Source organism: Heptranchias perlo, chromosome 11 (genome assembly GCF_035084215.1).
Source record: "Heptranchias perlo isolate sHepPer1 chromosome 11, sHepPer1.hap1, whole genome shotgun sequence".
In the NCBI taxonomy this organism is placed as follows: domain Eukaryota; kingdom Metazoa; phylum Chordata; class Chondrichthyes; order Hexanchiformes; family Hexanchidae; genus Heptranchias; species Heptranchias perlo.
The window spans coordinates 34854863-34881795 of NC_090335.1; the positions used below are offsets into that span (position 1 = coordinate 34854863).

Sequence of the window (26933 nt, forward strand, 5' to 3'; positions counted from 1 at the left end):
TTCTATTTATTTTCTTTCATAAAATATTTCACTTTTTAACCCTTAAATGCATCACTAACAAATGTAATCATCCATGTGCTGTCGGATCCTTGGGGATGCAGAGTATATTCATTCAGTGGAGCGCCTTCTACATTTGATGACTGTGATAAATTGGCCCGTTCAATCACCATATCAATCTTAAGAGTCAGGGCTTTCCAATGGCTGGAAAAGCAGCCCTTAAAATTGATTTTTAGCCAATGAAAATCCAATATTTTGGAAGTTGCTCCCATTGGTAAGAGAGGGGGAGAAAAAAGCAGTCAAACAAAAAGCTCAAAAAGTTATTTTTAAATTTAGGTGAAAAAATAGATGAAAAAGTGCAGTAACTCATTATGTCATCCAGATCACACAAAAATAATTTAAAATGAAAATATGTAGATCAGAGTGCTGTAAAAGCTGCATCATGTTTTAAGGATGAGAGAACTCATCAGTGGTTTCACTTATTTCAAAAACAGAAAACACCCGGATCAGTCAGCATCTGTGGAGAGAACAGGCAAGTTAATGTTTCAGGTGTGGACCCTTCATCAGCCAAAGAGTTAACCTGTCTGTTCTCTCCACAGATGCTGCCTAATCTGCTGAGTATTTCCAGCATTTTCTGCTTCACATTTTCAGCATTTACAGTTTTTTTTTGCTTTTAGGTTTTGCATTTGGTCGCTCAAGTCACAAACACATTCCAATTTTCATAGTGCCATTTTCTACAAAGACGAATCCAGCAATGCTGTCTGAGGCTTGCTAGAGGTTGCACGTTCCACTGTGTGCTCCCTTCTAGTTTATTTTTGTAACATGAGTAATAGTATAACTATTACCATAAACAGTAAAACTAATAGCAAAAAACAGTAAAACTATTCTCCTCCCCTAAACTGATTCAAAGTGACAGGTCTGGTGGACGATTTGACACAAAAAACTTGATACCATAATTTTGTTTTAAAAATTAATGAGTTTTGAAACTGCTAAGTTAGCAATTCTATTGGCAACGGAGAGAGAGATCAATCAAGTACAGTGCAGCTGCCAGCAGAATTGGCCATTTCAATGCATTGCAAATATTTATTATTGTACGATTTGTTTTGTAAATTAAAAAAAGTTAGTTGCCAGCACAAAATACAACTTATCACAAAAATGTCCAATAATATGTCTCCATGGCCATTTTGACCCAGGACAACAGAATTCTGTTTTATCACACTGCTTGTCCGACATCCAGTACTGGATGAGCAAAAATTTCCTCCAACTAAATATTAGGAAGACCGAAGCCATTGTCTTCGGTCCTGCAACAAACTCCGTTCCCTAGCCACCAACTCCATCCTCTCCCTGGCCACTGTCTGAGGCTGAACCAGACCGTTCGCAACCTTGGCTTCCTGTATGACCCAGAGATGAGCTTCCGATCATATATCCGCTCCATCCTCAAGACCACCTTCGTAACAACACCTGTCTCCACCCCTGCCTCAGCGCATTTGCTGCTGAAACCCTCATCCATGCCTTTGTTACCTCTCGGCTTAACTATTCCAATGCTCTCCTGGCCGACCTCCCATCTTCCACCCGCCATAAACTTGAGCTCATCCAAAACTCTGCTGCCCATATCCTAACACGCACCAAGTCCCATTCGCGCATTACCCCGTGCTCGCCTACATTGGCTCCCAGTCCAGGAACGCCTTGATTTTAAAATTCTCATCCTTGTTTTCAAATCCCTCCATGGCCTCGCCCCTTCCTACCTCTGTAACCTCCTCCAGCCCTACAACCCTCGGAGATCTGTGTTAATTGTAACCATGTGACATCAATTAGTGTCAATTGTATTCAGGTGGTGTGTATCAATTGGGGCTCTCTTGTATCCATATATAACAGAGCTTAACTAGTGTGTGGTGTGTGTAAGGGGAATCTCTATGAATAAAAGCTTGGAAACAACTAAAGACCAGACTCTAGTATTCTATCCTTCACCACATGGCTATCCGATTATAACACTCTGCGCTCCTCCGATTCTGGTCTCTTGCGCATCCCTGATTTTAATCTCTCCACTATTGGCGGCCTTGCCTTCATCTGCCTGAGCCCTAAGCTCTGGAATTCCCTCCCTAAACCTCTCCGCCTCTCTCTCCTCCTTTAAGTCGCTCCTTAAAACCTACCTCTTTGACCAAGCATTTGGTCACCTGTCCTAATATCTCCTTATGTGGCTCGGTATCAAATTTTGTTTGAAAATCATTCCTGTGAAGCATCTTGGGACATTTTACTATGTTAAAGGCACTATATAAATGCAAGTTGTTGTTGTTGATAAAAAACTCAATCCCTTCCAATATTCCTAATTTTTTTCTGTACTTTTCAAACCTTCCCAATATGATCTGAAAATAATATGCCAGAGAAAAGTGCATTTCTAAGTCATGCCCAAACATGCGACAGTTCATTAAATGAAGAATTAAGTTTAAATCTTCCTTCGTGCATTATTGCATGGTGCAGTCACACTGCACAAGTGAAGTGTCGATGCAAAGCCATTTCGTAGCAATGCTAAACCTGGGAGTGTAAATCAGGCTTGAAGGCCTGATCAGCTTCCCAAGTGAAGCAGAGGGAGGCCCCTCACCCTCCTGCAGGGAGTCTCACACCACTTTGTTCCAGTGTCAGGTTGGACCCTGACACCAGATGTAATGTAAATGCAACTTTCGTTTTTACTCCATTGGAGGTGGGGGTTCCTCCGTATCAAGACAGTCATAGCCATTACACTCTTGTGCTTATTCTTTGACTGCCAAGATTGATGTTGGCTACTGGGAGCACAGTATCCTGGGTCTAACAACATTATATTTCAGGACAGTGATCACAACACCGAGTTCATCAGAGATTCAGTGCCCAGCATTCCCAATTGCCCTAGTAATTTCTGAGATCTGGCAGAAACTCGATACAATTGACAATTTGTACAAAAGAAATAGTACATTTGTACAGACACACATACACAGAAATTACTTACTTTTCTCGTCAGTGCTTCCCGGAAATCGTAAGGAAAGATACAGTCACTGGGCTTGCTGATGACTAGAAAAGACAGCAACATTAGTATTTTAACAATGTTCTCAATACTGAGCTTTCCTTACCGAGGATACGATTAACACATGAATAAGGAAATCAAGGAACCTGATTCTCTCCCACAGATGCATATCCAAGCTCATTACTCCCTAAGATACTGTCCTAGGAGTGCCATGATTTTGGAAGTGCCAAAGATCAGTTTCCTGCATTGGGTTTCTCAAACAGTATGCGAAATAACTGAATAATGTGTACTCGTGGAACACAACTGTGCCATACTGAGAGATCTTTAGGAATATTCGTATCTCAGGAAAATTTACACAGAGTTACCAGTGATATAATTACTAAATGTCTTGTCCTGCGAATGTCAACAATTTTGTCGTTATTCTCCTGTCACCTGGAGAAAATTAAGGATGTGCCAAATGCTTAATCTAGATTGTAATATAAAAGGACTGATGTGTACGACAAACTGTTGCTCTTTATTCTAGAATCCACCTTTAGATTCCCAAGGAAGTTCTGGCCTTTTCACACACATAATTACAGCTTGTATACTATTTATCTCAGAGGACCGGGCAGTACTTTGACCAGAGGTCACATTCTGAATCTTACAGGGAAATCATCTTTCTGACAAGGTGATCACATTTTTGAAATTGTACAAATAATTGAGAGATCTATACATAGTTTGGTTTTTGTTATTAACTGTGCCTGGCCTGTAACCATTTTCTTTACAGTTACAGTGAATAAAATCTATTCAAAAAAGTGATATTGGGTGATACAATGGGTTAGCACAATGTGTACTTCAGGGAGTGGAGGACAAATCCAACACAGGCTGATGGGAGCTCTCTCTGCCTACTGCAATGTGTGAAATGTCTTTGGGCAATCTCAAATCCTATTCCTAGTAGGTACGAAGCCACAAGACAGAGTTCCTCACAATTTAACAATCTCAACCTGTGGGACAACCAACTTGGAAAATGGACACTTTTTAAACGTTACAGCAGTGGTGCCTTTCTGAAGATAGGACTGAGGCACATTGCAAGAGCACAGAAGAAGGAACTTTACTTTGCATCAAGCTACATTATACCCAATACAGGAATGCAGACAGTGAGTGCCCAAAGTGAAGGTATTTTACTCTCCAGCACTGACATCACCCACCTTGAAGAGTACAAATATAAACAACAGATCATTTTAACCTTTTCGGTCAGGGAAGGAAAGTGCAGAATAATAATTTGAAAGGTTTTCCAGTGCCGATCGATAACCAGCGATCTCCGTTGAGTATGCATGTATATGGGTTCAATGGTGATGTTCCACACAGTTGAATAATGTACCAATACTCACCTTCTAGGCTTACTCAAGGAAATGGCTAGTTCCAAAGAAACTATACCCTAGCATGAGCCACCATCTTGAGAAATGGGGAGGAGAAAAGGGCAAAAATTGGGAGAAAAAATTTGAGCAGGTTGAATTTTGTGTTGATCACAGAAAGGATGTTATAGCACTGGGAAACAGAAAACTTCTACTTTTGCACTTAGCGCCAACATCAAACACAGGTTGCATGCAGAGAAAAGCCTCTCAACAATGCCTCACAATCAGCCTTTACAGCGGAAAAACATCCTCATGGAACACCAGTGACATTCCATATCTTCTACACCAGCCTCCTTGTCGCCTCTATGAACAAACTATAATTAGTGTTGAATTACAGGCAATGTTATGCTAATGAGTGACAGCCACTGAGAAGACAATCGAGACCAACCAAATTCACTTCACTAAATCAAAAGCAAAATACTGCGGATGCTGGACTGTTCTGATGAAGGGTCGTTGACCTGAAACGTTAACTCTGTTTCTATCTTGCTGTGTATTTCCAGCATTTTCTGTTTTTATTTCAAATTCATTTCACCTAGGGCTTTAGCACAAGAACGCAAGGCAGCCTCCATCCCATTAGTCCTGCCTCAATTTAAACCCAGGTGCTACACGAGGTCTGTGTTCAAACATGACCCACCACCCAATACAGTTAAAGATACCAGCCATTAAAACCATCTGTGTTTACAGCAGCACATTGTTCTTGCATATTACATACTTCCTCTTTCTGAAGGAACAAAAAAATATTTACCACAGAAATGGGCCTGGAATGGAGGCTGGGGAGCAGCTTTATCCAGAGGAAATTTGTGATGAACTAACGCTGCCAAGGCCACAATCTGGAACAGAAGGAGATGGATATAAATAGATCCATTTCAACAGGCGTCTCACTATTAAGGCTCATTTCAAAATACATGTAGTTCCAATACAAATCACAGTTAACATCCTTTTGCTTTGTTCTGTCCATGTTTGAATTTTGTTTTAAGGTGATCTGATATTATTCAGGACACTGGTTTGAAAAAGAAACTGACTGAAGGAGACGAATTAACACCAGCAGAGTTTCACCACAAATCCTGAAATGATTCAGCATCAAATGTTCGTTAAATCATTTTATTCACATTCTTGTTCTCAGTATAGTCTGTTCAACAAGTAAACCCGGTGCTGTCATTAGCACTTGCTGCTTAAACATAAACCAACATTAAATGAGGACCAAGGGTTGAGATTACCACAAACTCATTTTATTTAGGATCCGAACAATCAGTAGCAAACGGCAATTTTCAGCCTGTCAGGCTGAGCTTCAGGTGGAGAGACTTTAGTCCCACTTGCCACTATATGTTCAGATGCAAACACCAATTTAAAAAATGAAGAGTTAGGACCACCAAAATGGTCGCAACTGAGAGCTTTGATTTGGATATACTATATTTTTCTCCATGTGGGGCATTTAAGTTATTTTCTCTACAGGTGTCAACAGTAAGAAGAACACTGAGATATTAAACTCATCAGCATTTTCTCAACAAAAATCATTCTAATCAGATTTCAAATACCCTACCACAGCTCAAAACCTGCCAAAAATGCAGGCCCCTCGTGAAACTGTGCCGATAGCTTTGATGGGAAAGCACATTTATCTGAAGAATTGATCTCAAAATAACAATCTTATTGAACCCTCAGCGTTGTTAATGCTGAAAACCCAAAACAGTTAACACAATAATCAACATTTGGGGATTGGCAGACACAGGTGTCAATGGTCACTGGTAATAACGCATTGAAAATGAGATTCCATTTTTAAAATCATACCTCATTCTGATGAGTCCTCGAATTCTGCACAGTCTTCATGCTGATTACCATAGTGACAAGAGGAGGAGGGGCAATATCTTTTACCACAGTCACATGATCGAGTTTCAGTGCTACTGCCTCCACTTTGCACCAACTCATGGGCTGATTGGGGATCTCTGAACAGAGAAACAGACAACCAGATACATTTACACCATGCCAAAAAGCCACCAAGTTAAAATTTCATTGCTATATGCATGTCCGACACTCTTCTTTTTCCAGATGCCACAGTGAAATGCAATTAGGACTGCAAACAAACCAAATTCAAACTCAAAACAGGATTTTAAAGAAAGTGTTTCAAAAGTAAAGAGAGAGAACCCAAGGAATGAAAGCTATTTTTTCCAACTCATTCTCGGGATGAAGGCGCTGGTGGCAAGGCCGGCATTTATTGCCCATCCCTAGTTTTCCCTGAGAAAGTGATGGTGGGCCTTCATCTTGAACCGGTGCGTAGCAATTTGATGCAATTAAGTGAATCGCTAGGCCACTCTGGAATTCCCTCCCTAAACCCTTCTTCACCTCCCTCTTCTCCTTTAAGATCATCCTTAAAATCCATCTCCTTCACCAAGCTTTTGGTCACTCACCTAATATCGGCTTCTTTGGTACAGTGGGCAGATAAGAGTCAACCACGTTGGAGTGGAACAGGAGTCATATATAGGCCAGACGGGGTAAGGACTGCAACTTTCCTTCCCTAGAATGTTATCAGTGAACCAGTTGGGGCTTTACAACAATCTGATAGCTTCATGGTCATTTTTACAAATACCAGCTTTTTATTTCCAGATTTCTAAAACTAAATTCAAATTCTCAAACTGCCATGGTGGCATCTGACCTCTCATCCTCTGGATTATTAGCCCAGTCCTCTGGATTACTAGTCCAGTGACATTACTGTACCCCTATAATGCAGTGAACACAAATCTAAAAAACTGCAGCAAAACCAGACAGGCCACTACCTCTCCAAGTAAGTAAAAGGCAAATGCCGAGCCAAAGAAGCAGATATTAGCTGAGTGACCAAACATTTGGTGAAGGAGATGGATTTTAAGGAGGATCTTAAAGGAGAAGAAGGAGGTAAAGAAGGGTTTAGGGAGGGAATTCCAGAGCTTGGCACCCAGGCAGTTGAAGGCACTTCCAATGGTAGGGAAAAGGGAGGGGAGGATTCACAAGAGGCTACAGTCAGAGGAACATAGAGTTTGCCAAGTGCTGGTGGCGGGGGTGGGGAGAGTCGGGCTGCTGGAGGTAACAGAGATAGAGAGGAGTAAAGCCATGAAGCAATTTAAACAGAGGATGTGAATTTAAAATTGGAGACGTTGGGAGACTGGGAGCCAGTGTAGGGAGCCAGCGTGGACAGCGGTGATGGGGGAGTGGGACACGATACAAGCAGCAGTTTTGGATAAGCAGAATTGGTGGGTAAATGTATCTATCCATGTGATACAAACCAGGATCTAGGTTCAATTTGTATTCTGTGCTGAGCTAGTCAATGTCAGCCACAGCAATAGTAATGGCACTATAATTGGCCTCAATGCTTCAACGACAAAGTCAAGAGGGAGGAAAAAAATGACAGAAAGTAGGTTTTTGTGTGAACATGAGGTAAGGATCAGGCTAGACTGTACTGCCCCTCAATGTCAAGTGCTCTGCCAACACTCATGGTCTGCGTCCATACATGAAGACTTGCTATTTGATGAAGGTACTGGAGGGTTGACTGTGCCCTTGGAATCATACCCTAGCATGAGTCAGCACATTCAGGAAGGGAAGAGGAGAAAATAAATGTTTATATCAGGCACAAGTTTTGGTATAACTTCAGCTTCTCCACTACCCTTTCACTGGCATCACACTAACACTATGGGCATAGTTGTGCAGTAAAAGGCGGCACTGGTGTTCTTAAATAAATTGTAAGAAATGGCATAAAGCCACTATAGTGTCCTTGTAATTGGCTACATGCTCATGCTCACATGTTCCATAAGGTGAGAGCCAGAAAAATTCAGGTGGATCCCCTGAAGGAGGGAAATCAGAGGACAAAAAAAAGACTGTTTATCCATGTTCATAAATGTCGACTTAGTGCAATAGCAAATGTTAATAACTGTCCTCGGCCCTACACACGACTCTAGTCCACTCCATGTGGTTGACTCTTAATGTCTTCACCCCATCGCCACAAGAACTGCATTTGCTCAAGATGGCCCACTACTTTCTCAGGCCAACAAGGGATGGGCAATAAATGTAGCCAGCTTGTACTGACTGGACCCTGCTGCCCGCCTCCCCCTCCCAAACATCGGACCTTCTGATGATCAATCAGTGCTGGTGTCAAATACAAAACATGGAATAGGCCAACACACTACAATCATTATTGGCACCAAGCTACAAATGCTTATTACTGTTACCTAGCAACATGTAGGATGGGAAAGAAAAACAAATCTTTCAGCACCACTATCCCTGATGTTAAGGACAGAAAATCAGAAATGACTAGTTCAGTTGCAAGTTTAGCAGAATGGTGATATTCATACAATAGTAGCTATGCCACTTGGACACACACATACAGAGTAAATTCTGTGCAGTTTACCCAAAGAGATTGGGTTACATCCTAAACAATAGAGAACAGATGATACAATCTAATGTTGCTCATACTGGAATAGCCTGCAGTGAATATCACTTTCCCAACTATTAAACTTGCATCAAAGGAGGGTGAGAATGGAGATGCCTCTTCTTCAACTGGAAGATTAATAGCTTTAGAATGCGTTTTCATGTATTTCATGTGGATTTGCTGCAAGCCTTCAGAGTTACAGAAATGTACGTCGGTTGGAAAAACACAATTAATGGCAAAAAAAATAATTTTAGCTAGTATCAATTTAAATCCACTGGCAATACGTGTGCTCCCAATGATACACAGTGATGGCACAATAAAAGAACTACACTACAGCAAAATGCTAAACCTATATTTATATAATTATCTTGACAGAGCAATCAGAGACCATTTAGAGTATCATAATAGTGCTAAAGACAAAGTTAAATGAGCTATATGATGCTACAGCTGAATTTTCAAATGCATAAATAATTTGCCAAGAAATATTATGCTTCGATCAACTCTCTTGTATGAGAATACAGAGAATTGAGAAAGTACATAGAAAGATTTTGATTAACTCTCGAATGGGTAAGCGCTAAGCCATAAGAATCAGAAGGTCCCAGGTTACGTTTTCAGTCTGTACTGAAATTAGCTCATCTCTGCTGGACCATTAGTTTGAGCTCTAGAAATAGTCTGAATGCCTGAGTCTAGGGAAGGGAGTAAAAATCATCCATGGTTTCCTCGCCTGATCACTATCCAGTGACTCGGTGTGACACCTATTTTTTTAATAGGATGTTTGCCACCTTGAAGTTGAGCCACTGACAGGAGTTGAAGGTAGGTATGCACAGTCTAATCTGAGCTCTCCAGTCATGCATTACGTAGCAACACACGTTAGGCTCAGTACCCATCAATGCATCGCTTGCACCCGAGCGCAGACTCAAATATGCTCAAAATTCAAGGGGTGTTATTCCATAAAAACCACGCACTTCCTACCTACAGATACCAAGGGTTCAAATAGAACCCAGGGCATGTTTCAATTAAACTCCTACTTGGATCCAAATTACACAGAACAGCTCTTTGAACAGAAGGGCCTGGAAATTCAATAGGGATTCTCCCGATCTCCTGCTGGGGATCCGCAGAACCCCTGGAAAGACAGCGTAAATGGCCATTTTTATCCGCTTACCAGGAGGTTCTGCCACGTCTCCCGCTGAAGTTATGGCAGGAGATCGGAGGAAGCCCTATGGAATTTCAGGGGCAAGCTTTCCAAATAGAATACCCTTGGAGACAGCCATGGAGTTATAGTCACCCAATTCATGAAAACAGAAATGATCTACAAATTCTGTATTAAAAAGTCAGGTGTCAGTTGCACCATCGCAATCAAGGTGCAGCTTTTCAGTGCAACAAAACTTGCTGTTTTACACACAACTGGTTTGTATAATTCAGATTCCAACTGCTGATTTAGATGTGAAGACATTCTACAGCAAGTGCACTCAAAAAAGTAAAAAATGATAGCACTTGACACAGCACCTTATACGGCAGAAATACAGGCTCTGGATCCCTCGGCTCGTGTCACGAGGGGAGTTCCACGAGGCTCCATGCTGGTCTTCATCTTTAATGATTTTGACAATAGCATTAATGGAATAATTCTTAAATTCACAGATAACAGGAAAATGTGTACAGGGTTAGTAGTTCAGACAAAATCAATAGGCTACAGGCTGACTTAAGAGAAATTAGGGGAATGGGTCAGTGTACAGCAGGTGCTCTTTAACGCGGACAAGTGCAGCATCATGTTTGGAGTTGGGATGCTGCAGAAATGTTTATGCCATATAGGGTACTCCTTAAAGGTAACAGATCAAGAAAGAGACTGGGGGAAGAACAGATGATCATTCTTTAAAGATGCAAATGCAGTATGAGGCTGTCAGAGGGAAAGCAAACAGAGTTTTAGGTTGTATTGCTAGGGCCATTAAAACAAGATCACCTTGATAAGTTCTGATAAGTTTTGATAAGTGCACAGTTCAAAGAGAGTCTGGTTTTGATCCTCCACACACGAATGCTATCAGGGTTCTTAAAAAGTGATACCTAGCCTTAAAGCTTTTAGTTATGAGGATAGGCGCCAAGAGTTTGGGATATTTACTTATTAGAAAAGCAAGCTTAGAGACGGATGATTGAGGTTTTTAAAATGGCGAAGGGATTGGTCTCTGTCCAGCTGGATAGGAATAACAGGATGAGAGCACACGCATACAAGGTCTGTAGGGAAACAGCTAGATTTAATGCCAGGAAGTATTGCTTCTCACACTGAGTCATCGCCCTCTGAAACAGATTACCAATATGTGCAATGGGTATGAATTCACGAGTCTCTTAAAACAGAATGTCAAGTTCCTGAAGGAAGACGACATTTGACAGTTGTAGGAGGTAAATTGCTAGTTAGCTGGGATTATGAGGAGTTATTGGCTACTGTGCTCTCCTGGAGCTTTGCTTCATTGCCTTGAGGAATTGTGTATTAGCTACTGAGTTTTTTCTCTTTCTTTTATGGTCAATGGTGTACAATTATCTGGATGGGGCGGGCTTGATGGGCTCGATGGTCTTTTCAAACATAATTCATGGACTGTGATGCGCTTTGGAACATCTTGGGGATACTATAAAATGCAAGTTCTTTTCTTTTTCTCACTTATCTGTTTGTATGTCAAAGCATTTTCTGTTTCAAAAGATGCAAAAGGATCTGTTCCAACTCACTACACAGTTCAAAAGAAACGATTTTAATAAAGTCAAATACTTTGGTTACAGTACATCTACAATAATTCTGAATAAATCTTCCCTACAGCTTTGCAGTGAACTGTAACCTGTAGGAAATCTCCCGGCTTTGATGGAAACTTGGCTCATGGGTGACAACATCTCGCCTATTATTGGAGCCTCCCCATCTGGTTGCACTTTCCACCATCTGCTCCGCCCAAACTACCACTGTGGCGGTGTGGCCCTCATCACCAAATCACACTTCGGTCTCTCGCCCAAATCCTCTGGTACGTCTCCTCTTTTGAGCACCTCACCTTGTTCAACCTTTCTCATCCATCCTTTAAAATCCTCGTTCCTTACCGACTTCCCCGGCCCCACCTTGAGTTTCTCACCGATCAGATCATCCCTCCGCCTCTTAAATGAGCGACGTCCTCTGATTTCAATCTCCATCACAACTCACCTTGCTCTAATGTCTCCTTTGGCTTGGTGTCCGTGTTTGACTGACCATACTTGTGAAGTGCCTTGTTGGCGGCGGGGCGGGGGGGTGGGTGGTGGAAGAAGAGAAACAACAGCCCAGTTTCTTTCTCTAAAGGCCTTTATTAAGCCGTGTAAATAGCTGAGCTTTCTTGAATAGCAGGAAACTGGTACTATTAGTACTTGAATCCTGTCAACTTTATACTTTTTGTAAGCCCTAGCCCAAAACAAGCAGCTTCTGGACTTAGCTGTGTATTTTTTCTTAACCCTGGTCTACCTAGTGATTTGCTGGTATCTTTAAAGTATTTATTAGGATAAAATTATGCAATGTAACCAGCAAAATAGTTGTGGTCTGTAATAATTAGATTCTAGCGTGTTCCCCCAATGGCCTCATGTATAGCACGAAGGAATGCAGAACAGAAGGTCCTACGTTTCATTCCCAGTCTGTGCTGAAGTAGTTAATCGAAATATAATTGGCCTCGGTGTCCTTGGAATCAGGAGAAAAAGTTAGTCTGTGTTCGCACTCGTAGCCTGCAGAGACTTGCTATTCAGGTGTACACGTGAGGAATGGCCCTTCAGTACGGTAGTGACAGGCTGCTGGTGTCGCTGGAACCCGCACCCACCAAAAAAAAGAGCCTTCAGCAGAGGAAGGGAGAAAATGGGTGGGAAAAATTCCATCTTTCAGATGAGACGCTAAATTGAGGCCCCATGTGCCCTCTCGGGTGGATGTAAAAAGCTCCCATGGCATTATTCGAAGAGCAGGTCTCCTGGTGTCCTGGCCAATTTCAAAATCACAAAAAAATTATTTGGTCATTTCTCTCGTTGCTGTTTGTGAGATCTTGCTGCGCACAAACTGGCTGCCACATTTCCCTACATTACAACAGTGATTAAAATTCAAAAGTATTACATTGATTGTGAAGCGCTTTGGGATGTCCTGAAGTCACAAAAGGTGCTGTTTAAATGAGTTCTCTCTTTCTTCTATCAAAAAAAATGTTTTAGAATTCTTACGTGGAGCCTTGATTTCCAGCCAGCTTGGTCCCTTGATCTTCCTGTTCAGAAGCAGAAGTTCAAGACTTGATGTATTGGTGCCAAACACAAGAGAAAAGGTTTCCCCTTTCAAGTCAGAAGGAAGTGAAGGCAGGTCAGCCTGCATCAAGTAATAGTAGCAATTACAAACATTTCACTTATTAAAACACCAAATTAACACTGAGGCATTCACTGTGTAAGTTTATACAGAAATGTTATCATTTCCATTGTGAACACACTAATAGGCAATATTAAAAATTAAGTTTAATGTGTAATCAAAGAGCTTTTTGGAAAAACAGTCAGAAACAGATCAGCATACAGCAGTTATGGTGAAACATTACTGTAAAATCGCACTGTACAGCAATTGGGAATGAGATACATTTCGGGCCTCCCGCTAACCATAAGACACGGTCACAGCAAATGCAGGACCAAGCAGCAATAGTGCTATGGAGAGAAAGGCGGAGGCAGGAATCGAGAGTTCATTTGAGACACAAATATGAGCAGGCAAGTGTTCACAAAGACTTTTTCAGGCTTGCTGATAAAATACTGAAAACCTTCAACTACTCCCAAGAGGCAGATGATTTCGGTATTTATTTATTTCATAGAATTTACAGCACAGAAACAGGTCATCTGGCCCATCATGCTGGTGTTTATGCTCCATACGAGCCTCCTCCCACTATTTACTTCATCTCACCCTATCAACAAATCCTTTCATTCCTTTCTCCCTCATGTGCTCATCCAGCTTCCCCTTATTCAATCCAAAATATTAATTTAGAGGTTAGTGACCCATGAGAGATTAATTATACTCTAACCTTCATAGCTTGCATGTATACCATGGAGCACCATTACATGGCAGACAACAATATCCTCTCCTGCAATAAAACTGCTATCAATATAAAGCAAAGGTAATCAATTCAGTTCACCTGAAAACAAACTACAACACCCATGGTCTAAACACATGAAATAGAATGCATTCGTATAACTGATTTAGGCATTTTATTATACTTACTGTGTATTTGATTTCTAAGTATTCACAATTTTCAGGGATATCTGGAATTTCAAAAGCATACTTTTTCTCCACTTTCTGAAAATTAAAACATCACCATGTCAGTGAAGTACTGGGATACCACTGTCTGTTTGAATTGTGGGGAACACTATATTTAACTAACCTTTGATTTGAACTTCATTATTTTGTATTTTTCAGAAATCACCTCACTGAATTCCTGATAAACATCCAGTATAGTTACAGGTGTTTCTGTGTCCTCGCCAGTTTTAAGATTTATGCGCTGAAAAGAATTTATAGACAATCAATAAATCCATATTTTATCATTTTCAAAATATCTCACGACCATAAAAAACATTAAAAAGATTAAACGGTCACTCCGCACCTCTAAGTTGATAACAAGATAACATACCAATTGCAATTCTCAATTAAACAAAATACTGAAAGAACAAACAAGCAAACAAACTGTGATTCATATAACACCTAATCACACCCACAGGATGTCCCAAATAATAGAATACTTTTGACGTGCAGTCATTATTATGTAGGCAAACGTGGCAGTCAATTTGCAAGCAGCATGCAAATGAACGACTAGCTAATCTTTTTGATGGAGGGAAAAGTTTGGTCCTGCTCTTCTTCAAATAGTGCCACGGGATCTTTTGTGGCTACTCGAGCAGGCAGACAAGGCCCCTCAGTTTAAAGTCTCATCCAAAAGGTGGCACCACCGACATGCAACACTCCTTCGGTGTTGTAAAAGCATCAGCCTACATTATGTGCTCAAGTCCGTAGTGGGGCTTGAACCCACAACCTTCCAATCCAGAAGCGGTCATATCAAATTAATCAATTTCTTAAGGAGACATTTTAACAGATCCAGAGAAAACATCTCAAAATGTGAAAATTATATTTTTATAAAAACAAGTAGGATACAAGTTGCCAATCAGAACTTTCATTTCAAGTTAGAAAATAGTTTGTAAAACTTAAATTATAGAAAGGAGCTGTACTCCAGGTAGTTGATGTGTGATGGCACCCATACTAAAAGGCATAACCACCACATAATCACTAGTTTGATCACATGATGATGATCCACAGTTGACTCCCTGAAAATAACAGACTGTATATACTGTGAACTATAATTTGACTAGTTTATAAAATTGAAGAATATGTTCCATTACAAACAACTTTATGGCAAGATCATGACCGTTACATACCGTTTCTCGTGGCAACAGGTACATCGTGCGCTCAATATTTCTCACAGCCACACAGCAGCTGACATGCGTCTTTGCTGATTCAATCCACACTTTGCCAAAGAGATATACCACTCCTGAGGAAAACTCAAAATGTTCAGTTATTGTCTTTCCAATATAAAATGGAAATATGCATTTGCATAGTCCTTTCATTAGATCTGTACAACATTAGGAGGACATGAACAAATCTCATTTAGTTCTCGGCAGTGCTGCTCTACCTTTTCAGTTATTAAGGAGTACATTTTAATAACACGTAAATTTCTTCTTAAAATCTGTCTGGTACTGAGCCTTACAGATGAAGGTGGTCAGGGTCAAGCTTCAGACTGTGCTCTTAGCTAATCTCAGACAAGGCAGCAGTTGGGTGCTATATTAGGCCTCAGAAGACCATTAGCTAAAGGCTGGGAGCAAGGGGGGAGAAGAGAGATAAATCAACACTGGGCCCCCCCATGTATAGTAGCGTTAACAGAGATGTCGCTTAGGATAAGGCAGGACAGGGAGCTGAACATTCCTAGTTAGAAAATATTCAGGAGGGACAAAGTAGGAAACAAAGGGATGGGGTTGCAATTTACTAAGGATTCTATCACAGTGCTAGAACACGGAGATATGCTCGGGATTTGTGTTGAGACAGAACCCATACGGATAGTTAAGTAATAGGAAAGGAAGTGGCAAAATTCGCAGTGTGCATTACAGGCCACCAAACAGTGGAAATAAGACAGTTGCGGTGAATATGGAAGAACAAGTTGGCAATCATGCCGAGTGATCTTAACTATCCAAAGATAGGCTGAAATAAATGTACCAATGTGGGCAAAATGGGGAATTCTTTTTAGAATGCACCAGGACTGCTTCTTAAATTAGTATGTTTCTAGTCCAAGAAGTGATGAAACATTGCTTGACTTAGTTCTGGAAAATTAAGTAGGGAAAATAACTAATGGGAGAGTAGAAGAACAACTGGGAAATAGAGAGAACATCGTTAGGTAGGTTTAATGCAAGAACAGTAAAGGATATTGAAAAGTCAACGGCTGTTGGACTGAAAGGCAAAGTTCAGCAAGATAAGGAGGGATCAGGATAAAATAACCGGGCAGGAAAGTCAGCCAACAGGACGATAGATCGGCAGTGGAGAGTCTTCAAATAGGAGGTGGATAGAGTACAAAGTATTCCTAGGAGGGAAAAAGGGGTGCAAAGGATAGAATTCTGTGTAGATTAAAACTAAAACTAAAAAAGGAAGCCATACAATAAAACAAGGGCTAACAATACTAAAGAAAATCATGAGCAATATAGAAAAAGTAGTGGAGAGGTTAAAAAGGAAATTAAATTACAAGGACTAAAATGGAATTTGGTAAAGGCTAACAAATAATATTTTTTTAAAATTGCATATATTGCACCTTTCACAACTTCAGGACATCCCAAAGTGCTTTACAGCCAATGAAGTACTTCTGAAGTGGAGCCAATTTGCGCACAGCAAGGTCCCACAAACAACAATATGATAATGACCAGATAATCTGTATTTTTGTGATGTAGTAAATAGTAACAGCTTTTATAAAAGAAGAAGAAGAATTAAAGAGAAGGTAGAACCACTCAGAGTCGAAAGAGGAAATCTAGTTGTGGAGGATGATGGTGTAGTGCAGATATTACATACTTTACATCAGTGTTTACAAACAATGGTGAAAGTGAGAATAGGTGCACTGGAGGAGGATGTGGAACAATTGTCTGAGGTATGTGTAGAAGAAGAATTGGTTCTGCAAACATTAGCAGAACTCAAAGTGGTAAGTCACCGGGCCCCGACAGCATGCACCCTGGGCTATTGAAGGAAGTCAGAGAGGAGATAGCAGAGGTTTTCACTACAATTTTTTCTCAGATAAACAAATTGAGCCAATTTAAACACTTCTGTCGAAGAAAGAAAAGATGAATAAATCGGGTAACCATAGACCTGCTAGGCCAACATCAGATGCAGACAAACTCAGAATCCATAATTTGAGATCAAATTGGATAGGATTTAGAATTGCATGACATAATCATGGACAACCAGCAGAAATTTGCTAAAGACAAGTAATGTTTGACAAATTTAAGAGTGTTTTTTTGAAGAACTGACTGATTGAATAAATGGGATACAGCAGTAATATGCATGGATTTTCAGAAGGCATTCAATAAAATTGTTACAAAAATTCAAGCATACAGTACAAGAGGAAATATCACAAAATGGATAGAAAGTTAGTTGACGGACATGCAACAAAGGGTTAGGGTGAGTGAGTGTTGCTCAGATCGAGAAGGGTCAGAAGCCCCTGTGGTTTGTGCTGGCTCCGCTTTTGTTCTCGATATAGATGATTTGGACTTGACCATAGCATATTGAAGTTTGCTGATGACACAAAAGTAGGGGGCGTGCCAAACAGCAAGACAGACAGTAAAAGACTTCAGGAGGACAGGCCGGTTCACACACTAGGCAGACAAATGGCAGATGCAATTTCTAATGAAATACATTTTCAGAGGAAAAACAAGCAATGGGAGTATAAACTCAATGGAAAGAAGCTGAAGGACGTGGAGGGACAGAGACATCCTGGGGATTTAAATATGCAATTCTTTGAAAATGTGAGTGCATGGTACAAGACAATGGTTGGGCCACAGTTAAGTATGCTGTGTGTCATTTTAGGTACCACATTGTAGAAAGGCACTAATGCCATAGGGAGTGTACATTCGTACGGATTATACCAGGGGTGGGAATCTATTGTTATTAGGAAAGACATGAGATACTGGGTGTACTGGAACAGAGGAGGCCAAGAGGGGAATTAGGGGTTTTTCAAATTATTGAGGGTTTTGGTAGGGTGACTAGAGAAAGACTATTTCCTCTGGTTGGGAAGTCAGGGTCTAGGGGTCATCAACTTAAATCTGTCCTTGAGAGTGAGGAGGGGGGTCAGGATAAACCTCTTTTCAAACATGAAACAGTTGAGGCAAGAGCAGATAAAACATTTGAAGCAGAGGAAGATATCACAGGACAATTCAATTTCCTGGTCAAGTCAACAGTCTGAGACAACTGCATCTATAAATCTTAAACTTACCAAGTAACTCAGCAGCCAAAGTCAAATTTGGCACTACATAATTATTAAAATACAACATATAACTATGCCTGTATAACCAGTAGGCAACTAACATTCCTGTCAGTATAATTTAAAGGAAACATTATTCAGTATTTCAGGCTTTTCATTAAAATCTTTGTGGAACATTGCCATTACCTGGTTGATTATATTGGTCTTCATAAGCATCCACCCAGTAGAATCTGAAGACCTGCTCTCCTTCTGAACCAGTTACTAATGGCAAACGACCTGAGTCTACCTGCACCTCAACCACCATAGAATCACTTTCATTTTGGTTCATACGATCCCAGCAAGAAGATTCAACGATAGCAGAGTTTCTAAACAAGAGAGAACAAATCCTTTAAGAACACGCATAACTTCTTCCTTCAAGAGAAAAATGCAGCTTGGTGGAACGTCATTGCATCATTTGGGAGACTTCATGCAGACTAACGTGGTGGATAGGGGAGTGTCTATGGATGTTGTCCATATGGACTTCCGGAAGGCATTCGATAAGAGATTATTAGCAAAAATGAAAGCACACGAAATTGTAGTTAACCTTGTAACATGGGTTGGTAACTGGTTGGGAGGAAGGAGGCAGAGAGTATGAATAAAGGAAATAGTCTCTGATTGGTGGAATGTGACAAGTGGTGATATCCCAAGGAGCTGTACTGGGGCCTCAACTTTTCATTCAATAATATGTGAATAACTTTTCACATATTATTGACTGGATAAAGGAAGGGAGAATTGTATATCCAAGTTTGGAGATGACACTGAGTTAGGAGGCACAATAAGTTGTGTAGATAGCAGCAGGAAGTTACAAATGGGCACAGACAGACTAAGTGAGTGGACAAAACTATGGCAGATGGAATTCAATGTGGGGAAGTGTGAGCTCATCCACTTTGGAACCAAGAAATATAAATTGGAATATTTTCTTTAAGGAGAGAGACAACAAGCAGTGGAGGAATAACGGGATTTGTGTCCATGTACACAATTCATTAAAGGCTAATGCACAGGTACAAAAAGTAATTAAAAAGGCTAATAGTATGTTGGCCTACATTTCAAGGGGGCTGGAATATAAAGGGGAGGAAGTGGTGCTTTAAGTTGCAGAGAGCCTTGGTCAGACCCCATCTGGAGTACAGCATTTTGGACACAGAACCTCAGGAAAGATATATTGGCCTTGGAGGGAGTACAGCAAAGATTTACCAGAATGATACCAGGGCTTAGAGGGTTAAATTATGACAGATTGCATAAACTTGGCTTGTATTTCCTTGAGTTTAGAAGGTTGAGGGGTGATCTAATTGAGTTCTTTAAAATGATAATGGATTTCAATAGATAGATACAGAGAAACTATTTTCTCCATTGGGGAGTCTGGAACAAGAGGCCATTTAGAAGTGAAATCAGGAAACACTTTTTCACACAAAGGGTAGTGGAAATATGGAACTCACTGCCCCAAAATGCTGTGGATGCTGGGTCAATTGAAATGTTCAAGACTGAGAATGATTTTTGGTGGGTATGGGTATCAAGGGATATGGAGCAAAGGCGGGCTAATGGACTTGAGGTACAGATCTGCCACGATCTAACTGAATCGTGGAACAGGCTCGAGGGGCTGAATGGCACACTCCTGTTCCTATGACTAACAGTTCTTTTTGCATCTCAATTCGTGAAGCAACTGCTTTGTACAAAATTAAGTGCCCCAACATTCCCAGAGACAAACAGTGGGGCATGACAGGGGAACCACATAGGTTAAGATGAGGAAGCCAATATCATCAGTAAGAAACTTTCCTCCTTATTAACATACCCCCCACATGCATTAATTTGCCAAAGTATTCAAAATATGAAAATTATTTTAAGGTCTGCCATAAGGACAGAGGTAGGAAAAAGATAAAGGGCGCTGAAAGTTAGGAAGTTTATGTAGTTATCAACATCAGCATAGGAATCTAAATCTCATTCTCCACAAACTTTTGAGCTCGTTTTGTACCCCTTAATTTCTCTTCTCAAAATTAAAGACCTGGCTCCAAAATAACCGGAATGTCAGCCACATTATTCAGAACTGGCTCCACAGAACCGAAGTCCAAGATCCTTGGAAATTGACACCTCACTGATCAAGACAAAAGTCAATAGTGAACCTGGTAAATTGAGCCCTCTCAGGATAGATCCCCTTCAAGACTACCCAGCCCAGACACATGTTGACTCTGGACTTCTCTATATTCTGAGAGGGGACAATACTTCAAAGGCTGTGGGAGGATTTTCAGCTTGAAGCGTACACTTATCCTGGAGCACAAAAGTTGATCATCACTTTCAGTTTCAACATCCACAAACTGCCTGCTGCCATCATGATGGAAATTTCTTGATGAACAGTCCTGAAAATACCTTTCAATAAAAGGAGACTGAGAACACAGATGTTTGAAATCAAATCCTCAAAATTGCAATGCTGGGCAGGCCCCAGTTGCAATTTTTTATGAATTGATGAGAAACTATCAGACTGTCCAGCATTCTGGGTAGTAAAATCAGATCAACAGCAAACCCCCTCTGTTGGTAACTCATTAGTTGCAGAATGAACCCCAAGTATTTTTGGATTGAAAATCTCCCAGATATCCTACTTCAATAATCGGCTGTAAAATCATCTTGTGCTTTTGAATGAACATGTCCAAGAAGCTGAAATTGAGGATGAATTAACAATGGGATTCCTTGGCAGGTCTTAACCATCAAACTACTGCTGAAACTGTTTCATGGTCTGTATAATGCCAACCAGTAAGTGTGCTATTTTTTGGAGATCTGGCCCAGCCTGACAAATGGATTGCTTCTGTGGTAATAGGTAAACTGGCAGTTCAATTTAACAGATACAGCTTTGGTTTTAATTTGTAAGAGGCCCACGATGCAAAAATGACCAGAAACTGTATCTAACCTCCTTAACTAGATCCATACCCCATTTATTTGCCCCATCAGAATTTCCTACAGTTAACATATATTACAGTAATTCCCTAAATGTTCTTTCCCCAATCATCTTACATAAATGGTTTGTCTTCCTCCTCTGGTTCTTCGATTTTGATGTTTTTTTCAGGCTCCGTTTCCATTTTCATGGTGGGGACAGATTCAGTTTCCATGGGTTCATCAAAGTCTCCCTCATTGATCTCCATTGCATGGGGATCCTCTACAAATTAAAATTCACAACTTAAAACACATGAGAACAGGAGTTATACAGTGCTGAAGCTTTTAGGTTTAAAAAGGGAATCTCTCAAATGTGCTCCTATCATGGCAGCTGCCACGTTAGTGGGCAAGAGTTTGATTCTCCCTGTCACTGAGGTTGCCAGTCTAAGTTTAGAGACCTCAGAGAGGTACCAAATTGGATCCAGTTGCTTCACCATGAGGGAGGGAAAATTTGCAGACGGGTTAGTCTTGGGTCAGTGGCACAGACCCTTCAACCAGGCAACTCACGCATAGTGGCACCTGCAGAAATCTAGAATCGGGTTGTCTGCTGTGGTACAGGTTGGGGCAAGAGATTTGGAGATAATTACAAAAAAACACCATTATAAAAGAATGATCAGGTTAAATTTCATTTTGCTTACATATTTGGGTGTTTTTTCTTACCCCAAGGATGATTAAGTTGAGTGAATTTTGAGTTCAATGAAAAGGACTGCAATGAAAAGTGCTAAGCAATCTTTTATGTACCCAATTCAGGTGCAGCTTAGGACCATTAGAATAAAGTTCCCTCCAACTTACTCCAATAATTTTCCTCAGAAAAGTATCCTCTACAGCAACTGGTGTTATGCTTCCAACCCCTTACATGGCCTGTTTGCATAAGATTTTTAATTTAGTGCCAATCAGGGTCAAATTATAGGCATTTTGAAACTGGTTCAAGACTGCCCAACTCATTTCACTTTGGGGCTGTTAGGAGAAGACTTTCATCTCACCACTTCGGCTTGATTTGAACTCAAGTTCTGCAAGTTTAGGGACAATTGTGTCACAGCAACATTATGTCCCTTATTGCCATTGATTTTTTTTTTTTAAGAACAGCGAGTGATGGTGACAATCATACAAACTGGCCTGGATGAGTTTCCAAGCTCAACAACGTAGGGAAGATGATTTAACATGCACAGCTCCCAATTATCAAATCACCCAAGACTAGTGACCAACTGAGTGCAATTCAGCTCCTTCACATGGTCATACTCAGGAAGTCTCCAAGGGCAGGACTTCCTCAATAGCTCAGTGAGTAGATGAGCCTTCGAGACCAGCAAAGTCCCAGGTGCAATAGCCAGCCTGTGCTCAGATAGCCGATGACAGAGCAGCAGGAAGAGCACTACAAATTGTTCTCGGTAACCCTGGGCTAGGGAGAGGGAAGCCTGATCAGGCTTCCCACAGGCCAGGCTAGCCACTATCCAATAATGCCTACTGAAAACGTGAACTGGGTCAGGCTCAGTTGTGATGCAAGCGTCCTACATGAGATGAACTTGGGGCAGTCCCAATCCAGTTGTTAGGGGAAAATGGGTCATCAATGCAAAACTGCTTCCAGTCTGACACTCACACCAGACACAACATAGGATGGTTGTTGTGTGAAATGGAAAGACATCACACTGCACAGTAAAAGTTGCTCTTAAGCGGTTAAAGCAACATAATGGGAGTTTTACTCTGAATCTATTTGATGCTGACACTAGAGCCGGGGGTGGGGGGGTGCAATTTTTGATGCCGTAACTTCAGTGAAACCACCTTGGAAACACGAGGAAAATGGTGCAAATGCTGTTTACGTTGTTTTCCCGGGGTTTTCCCACCTCTTCTACCGAGGTCACACACATACACACAAAACATATCAGAGCAGGCAAGTATGGAAAGCAAAAGGAAAACTTGTCCCAGAGCTGCTTTAGCATGCATCACAGCAGCAAGTGCAGTGTAGTAATGGCAAAGAACTGGAAATAGGTCACCTATAGCCAATGGCCCAGGCAAACTGGTAAAATAATAGATGGCAAAATATAATTGTCAGGCACAGAAGAATTTTTTTTTAAAAACTCTTCAGCAACAGTACCATTGTGAGCAGTGAATCTGTACCAGTTAGAATCTAGGGATGAACCAGGGAGTCACTGCCTGGTTATCCCCTGCCAAAGAACCAGGGCAGACAGATAGCTGTACTAATAACCTCTGAATGAGTACACCTTCAAAACTACACAGTGACATTCACACTCTGCAAAGCTTAATTTTTTTCCCCACTCCTTGATAACTATAAAATTCAGCTCCAAAGTGGTACCTAAACCTGCTCAACATTAACAGTGCTGTATTTCAAAAGGCATTTGATAAAGTGCCATATAATAGATTTGTCAGCAAAGTTGAAGCCCACGGAATAAAAGGGGCAGTGGCAGCATGGATACGAAATTGACTAAGTGACAGGAAACAGAGAGTAGTGGAAACGGTTGTTTTTCGGACTGGAGGAAGGTATACAATGGTGTTCCCCAGGGGTTGGTACAAGGACCACTGCTTGTCTTGATATATATTAATGACTTGGACTTGGGTGTAAAGGGCACAATTTCAAAATTTGCAGATGACACAACACTTGGAAGTGTAGTGAACAGCGAGGAGGGTAGTGATAGATTTCAATAGGACATAGACAGACTGGTGGAATGGCGGACACGTGGCAGATGAAATTTAACGCACAGAAGTGCAAGATGACACATTTTGGTAGGAAGAATGAGGAGAGGCAATATAAACTAAAGGGTACAATTCTAAAGGGGGTGCAGGAACAGAGACACCTAGGGGTACATGGGCACAGGTCGTTGAAGGTGGCAGGGCAGGTTGAAAAAGCAGTTAAAAAGCATATGGGATCCTGGGCTTTATAGATAGAGGCATAGAGTACAAAAGCAAGGAGGTTATGATGAACCTTTATAAAACACTGGTTTGGCCACAACTGGAGTATTGTGTCCAGTTCTGGGCGTCACACTTTCGGAAGGATGTAAAGGCCTTAAAGAGGGTGCAGAAGAGATTTACTAGAATGATTCCAGGGATGAAGGACTTCAGTTACGTAGACAGACTGGAGAAGCTGGAGTTGTTCTCCTTAGAGCAGAGAACGTTGAGAGGAGATTTGATAGAGGTATTCAAAATCATGAAGGGTCTAGACTGAGTAGATAGAGAGAAACTGCTCCCATTGGCAGAAGGGTTGAGAACCAGAGGACATAGATTTAAGGCGATTGGCAAAAGGCGACATGAGGAAAAACTTTTTTTTACGCAGCGAGTGGTTATGATCTGGAATGCACTGCCTGAGGGGGTGGTGGAGGCAGATTCAATCATGGCTTTCAAAAGGGAATTGGTTAAGTTCCTGAAGGGAAAAAATTTGCAGGGCTATGGGGAAAGGGCGGGGGAGTGGGACTAGCTGGATTGCTCTTGGAGAGCCTGCACAGGCTTGATGGGCCGAATGGCCTCCTTCCGTGCTGTAACCATTCTATGATTTGTAGGACATTTGTGGTACACAAAAGTTTGTGTCTTAAATGCGTTCACGTCAATATTTTCTTCCAGTTAAAACACTAGCATTTTTCTTTCAGGAAGCATGTGCAGTAATCAAGCTTCCTTTAACATTGCATTCCCTATGCTTTGTTCTACCTCCACCTAGTGTCCACTGTATAAAAAAAAAGTGCAGGAACAGAACTTAGCATTTCTTCCTAAACTGCCTGGATCTGTTTTCCTTTTGTCCTGCCGTCAATTACTCAGATACGCTGATATCCAGAACAACACTGAAGGTCAAGGTCATGATTTTCCAGGTGTCCCCCATTCTTTGGAGTCTACTGCAATTTATCTCCGACCCCTCTCTTCCCCCGCCCAACCCAATCGGTATTTTCATTTGCTACATAAATGATCATCACTTTTGTGACTTAGTGCAACTACTAGTTATTTCTTCGTACCACTGACAGACTGTAAAGGTTTTGGGCACACATTTATATTAACAACAGCGGCAAGGGGAGTCACAAGTCAAAAACCAATACAACACTGCAGCCCAGTATAATTCTTCTAATTTATGTACTTTCAGGGAATTATGAACCATCACCAGAAATGTTTGGTACCTAGTCTACTTTACAGTATTGCACTTAATGCAGAAACCCAGCCAATTATCAGTCTTGGACCTGGGATTCAAAGCCAAAAAGTCAGCTTGTTCTCCTAAACCCAAGAACTGTTTTCAATCCAAAGTCTGAATCAAATCCTTGCCTATCTTTTTATCCCCTCCTCCCTCTTCAGTTTTTGTATTTTTGTTCCATCTCATCTTTTTGTTTGCTCTGCTCTGGACGACTCTACTGTCTTTTTTGCTCTGTTTTTCAATGCTGCTCTTTGGGGTTTGTTTTTCAGCTTTAATGGAAAAAAATCTCTATTAAACAATCTTGACCCGAAAACTTAATTCAATATTGCTGTGGCAAATTCTACTGTATTGCCAATGTATATAGGTAGAGGCAGAACTAGTTTGTGTATAAATATATATTTTGTGCTGTACATATTTGAAGGTCAGGTAGGGGGAAGGTCGAAAATGGCCACTGAGATGACTTTTCTCCATCTCCCACATAGTATTAATCAAGCCAGGAAAACTGTGTTTGGAAACAATTCCCTTCTATGTCGCATTCAACTTGGAAATGGGACTATTACACAATCAAGCCTGCAGCTTCATTAGTTTATGTCTGCCTGGAATTCCCTGTGCAGTCCACGGATCTCAAAAGAAAATTGTACATTGAAGCCTCTGGTGGGGAGGATTGGAAAAAGGGAGGAGGAGGAGGAGCAGACAAAGAAAGAAAAAAAACCACAAGAGCATGCCAACTAGGGTAATCCTGGGTGAAACGGAGCTGAACTAGAGTGCCAAATGATGTTGCAGACCGTTGGTAAAGAGACTACATTCACTGCCACAAGAGCATGGGGCCCGAATTTAGCAGGCCTGCGGGTTCCCAGCGGGTGGTCCTCCGGGAGCGTGGTCAACACGCTCGGCGAAATTAGTGGGTTGCCCACGCAATCGTAGCAGGCAACCCACTAATTGGAATCAATTACCTGCTCCTCCGGGGTCCACGGCGCTGGCCTGCGCGTCGGTCGGGCTGCGCATGCGCAGTACGATCTGTCAGCTGGAGGCTCTCTAGTTAAAGGGGCAGTCCTCCACTGACAGATGCTGCAACCAATGGGACAAATTGCAGCATGGAGCAGCCCAGGGGGAAGGCTGCTCCCAGTTTAATGATGCCCCACCCCAGGTATCATCAGATGGGGTGAGGAGGAGGGGGAGGACACAGATCTTCCCCCCGGCGGGCGGGAGGAAGCGGCCTGCCTCTGCCACCAAGAAGGCCTGGCTCGAGGTGGCAGAGGGGGTCACCTGCGCCACCAACATATCGCCCACCTGCATACAGTGCAGGAGGCGATGCAATGACCGCAGTAGGTCAGCCGCAGTGAGAACACGAAGTCTTTCCCCTACACTCCGTCTGCCACAACACTGCCCCCACCCCACATCTCCTTCGGCACCGCCAACACTATTCTGTCACATCACCCTTCATACCCACTCACACCCCATCCTCATCTTACCTCCACCTACTCACCTCGCCAGTACTCACCCTGCCACTAACACGCAACCCACTCCTCATACAATCTCATTGCTCTATCCCATACTCACCCTCTCGTGCATCTCCCTCACGGCCAGC

At 41.6% G+C, this 26933-nt stretch overlaps 1 protein-coding gene across 3 annotated transcripts in view; it reads right to left on the reverse strand.

Moving 5' to 3' along the window:
* pola1 (polymerase (DNA directed), alpha 1) overlaps positions 1-26933 on the reverse strand; it is a 212063-nt gene that overhangs the window by 170028 nt on the left and 15102 nt on the right. For all 3 annotated transcript variants that reach the window (XM_067992806.1, XM_067992807.1, XM_067992808.1), the window contains exons 9-17: positions 21307-21448; positions 18457-18635; positions 15197-15309; positions 14155-14271; positions 13995-14069; positions 12968-13106; positions 6172-6326; positions 5132-5216; positions 2978-3039 (exon numbers count right to left, since the gene is read on the reverse strand). In XM_067992806.1, the coding sequence (XP_067848907.1) occupies positions 2978-3039; positions 5132-5216; positions 6172-6326; positions 12968-13106; positions 13995-14069; positions 14155-14271; positions 15197-15309; positions 18457-18635; positions 21307-21448 (1067 nt within the window). The remainder of the gene's footprint in view (positions 1-2977; positions 3040-5131; positions 5217-6171; positions 6327-12967; positions 13107-13994; positions 14070-14154; positions 14272-15196; positions 15310-18456; positions 18636-21306; positions 21449-26933) is intronic.